This window comes from Citrus sinensis, chromosome 7, assembly GCF_022201045.2.
Source record: "Citrus sinensis cultivar Valencia sweet orange chromosome 7, DVS_A1.0, whole genome shotgun sequence".
NCBI lineage: Eukaryota > Viridiplantae > Streptophyta > Magnoliopsida > Sapindales > Rutaceae > Citrus > Citrus sinensis.
In genome coordinates this window covers 27,102,796-27,105,852 of record NC_068562.1, presented here as the reverse complement: position 1 = coordinate 27,105,852, position 3,057 = coordinate 27,102,796, and the positions used below count along the sequence as shown (strand labels likewise).

Below are 3,057 nucleotides of genomic sequence, written 5' to 3'. Positions count from 1 at the left end.
TTGCTATAGCTCACACTTATAACTTGCCACAAAAATCATTGCTTGCTTTTGATATTTTTGGACAATGCATGTTTCACGTGCGGTTGCTTTAATATTTTAAGTTAAATGAAACAGGCTTTTATTAAAATCTGGTAAAACCATTTTTTTGTCAAATTCGTATTGCTGCTCTATATATGGCGGTTCCGCTTTCTGCTAGTACATACAACTCTCTTTTAGGCAACTCTAGCTCTTCTTCCTCATTAGCGCAAATGGAAGGTAAAAAGGACAAAGGAAACGACAATGCCGTGATACAGATTAATACAGATACCGAAGAATCTCATTTAAGAGAGCAAGCAAAGAACTTGAAGTCAGCTGCTTCAAGAGAGGATGAAGACGAGGAGGAAGAGGAAGAGGAAGAGGAGGGGGAGGAGGATGATGAAAATATAATAATAGGTAAAGTAAAGGACATTTCACTCATGCTTGAGTTCATTATATTTGTGTCCATATTGTGCTTGTTAATTGCCAGCTTAGCCTTGAAAAAGTTGCAAAACCATGTCATATGGGATCTAGAGCTGTGGAAATGGTGTCTGTTAGCATTGGTGACTCTCTCTGGTCCTTTGGTTAGTCGATGCTTCATCACTATTACTGTTTTGCTCATTGAAAAAAAATTCATGCTTAAGCATTTGGTTCTGTATTTTGTTTATGGGTTGAGGGCAAGTGTGAGCGTTTTTATTTGGTTGACTTGTGTCCTTTTAGTCTGGATCTTTCTGTTTGACCATGGGTATGGGGTTAAGCGATCAAAAGAAACTAGTAAAATTTTCCATCACATTACAAGGACACTTGCTTCTTTTGTTGCTGGGCCTGCTGTTTGGTTCGTGAAGACTCTCTCAGTTAAGTTAATAAGTGTTTCTTTCCAAAGCAAGCGATTCTTCCATCGGATTCATCAATCGATCTTTCATCAGCACGTTGTTCAGGTTCTTTCAGCTCCACAAAAAGATAAGGTTAAAAAATTAAGGAACGCAAATATAGCGATGCAGTTTATTTCTAGGATTAACAAGGAAAAAAAGGCTAAAAGAATAACGACGATGGAGAAGATTTCTGCCTGTATCTTGCAAGGATTAATCAGTTGCAGTGGCTTAAAGTCGTCAATGTCAAGTGATCTTGCTTAGTTCAGTGAGATTAAAAGCGAATCAGAAGCTAAAAATCTCGCCGATAAGATTATCAAGAAGCTAGAAACGCCTCAAAGCGAGTGAGTCTAGTTACTTTAACTAAATAAAATTCCAGTTTCATATGATTTTTTTCGGAATCAATTCATCTCGTTGCTTTTATTTTGTTATTGTTAACAATGACTAGGTTTATCGGGGAGCAGAAGCTTAAGGCGTTCTTGGACGATGAGCAACATGTGAAAAAAATGCTGAAATTGTTTAGAGCGGTCAAGATTCTTTGGATTTAGATTCAATATTGAATTGAGTTGTGTTGTGCTGATTTTATTATGATCTTCAGTCAAGTCAAGGAGATACAATTGAATCAAACCAACCAAATTAAAAGTTGAACCATTTCGGGTTGAACCAATCGTAATTGAATTTAATCAAGCCAAACTGAATTAAATTTGGTCAATGTTCGGTTAAAAAAATTTCAAACTAAACAGTTTAGTGTTGAGGTTGATTCCTTTTGTCTCTTAGAGGAAAGAACCAAATTAGTAATAAAACAAACAATAAAACCCCAAACCAAAAGTAAATCGAAACTAACGAGAACAAATTAAAATCAAGCTCTTATTTAGTTCCTATTTCTAGAACAGATTGAGTTTGATTTGAATTTAGTTTGGTTTTTATTTATGGCATTTTATGGTTAATTATATATATATTTTTAATCTAATAACTATCAATCGCACTGTTTAAAAAGCCAAGCACGAAGCTCAACTTAGCACTAAATAAGTTCTTTAGTTAGATGCATTACTAAAGAACTCTTCTTAATTAAATGATAAATTTGTATTGCTAATTAAAAAAACCACAATAAATTTGCATATGAGATATATGAATTGATATAAATGTGTAATCAACATAACGATTATATATTTGTACGATATTTGGATCCATGATGACCTAATATTTGTTTTGACTTATAGAAATTTTTTTGTTAATAATTTTTAGATAAGAATACACTGTTAACAAAACCTTGATCGTTTAATGTTATAACTGAAAGCACACCAAAAGAACTTGAAAAAAAAATGCTAATAAATTAAAACTAATTCAAACTCATTTATACGTAGCCCAAAACACTAAATTGTCATATATCTCCTGCAATTTCTACTTCACTTGTCATACACCATCAACTCATCTTGTGATGAATGTTTGGGGGATATGCTTCGACGAAGACCAACAGTGATGAGCAGAATCTGGTGGCAGGGTTCCGCGAATAGGTATATCTTGTAAGAGTCTGGTAGCAGGGGAACAGGAGTAGAAATGTTCTGCTCGTCCATGAATACACCATCCGCGAGGCCGATCTCCTGTTAGAAGCATAAAGCCATTCCTGCTAATGGTTGAGGTGAGGAGACCCGGTCAACGACAGTTGGCGAAACGTGCACTCCAACCCGAGAATCAAGGCACGAAGACCACGCGACCACCCACGATTACGGAAACGGAGCACCCACTTCCGAGAGATGGGAAGGTAATGGGCGTAGGTTGAGGGAAGGTCTGAACTCAGGTGAAGCCTATAAAAAGGTGGCCAACGAAGGTAAAAGGGTTAGAACTTTTGATATTGAAACTGAATAAAGAGAGCATTGAATAATCCCAAAAACAAGCCTTAAGATTAGTGGCTAACGTTCCTAGGAACACAAAACCTTCATTTCTGACTTGAGCGTCGGAGGGTTTACGCCGGGAAAATAACCGGCGTGCTCTGACTTGTTTCTGTGTACGCAGGAATTTTTGGAGAAGAAAGCATACGAGGAGAGATTCTGATCGTGGTCGAGTTGATTGAGCAGAGATCTTGGTCGTAGTCGAGAAGGTAACCAGAATCTCGCATCAACAATGAAGTTGTTAGTATTACAGATAAAAGTTTATGATGACCGCAAAACCCTGA

The 3,057-nt window shown here is 36.6% G+C and overlaps 1 protein-coding gene across 1 annotated transcript; it reads left to right on the top strand.

Annotated features, from left to right (window-relative positions):
- The first annotated feature begins 211 nt into the window (after positions 1–211).
- LOC127898908 (mechanosensitive ion channel protein 9-like) lies at positions 212–1,557 on the top strand. The gene is made up of 2 exons (XM_052431412.1): positions 212–1,228; positions 1,333–1,557. Exon 1 carries the CDS (start codon positions 249–251, stop codon positions 1,146–1,148), a length of 900 nt encoding a protein of 299 aa, XP_052287372.1. The 5' UTR covers positions 212–248; the 3' UTR covers positions 1,149–1,228; positions 1,333–1,557.
- The last annotated feature ends 1,500 nt before the right edge of the window (positions 1,558–3,057 follow it).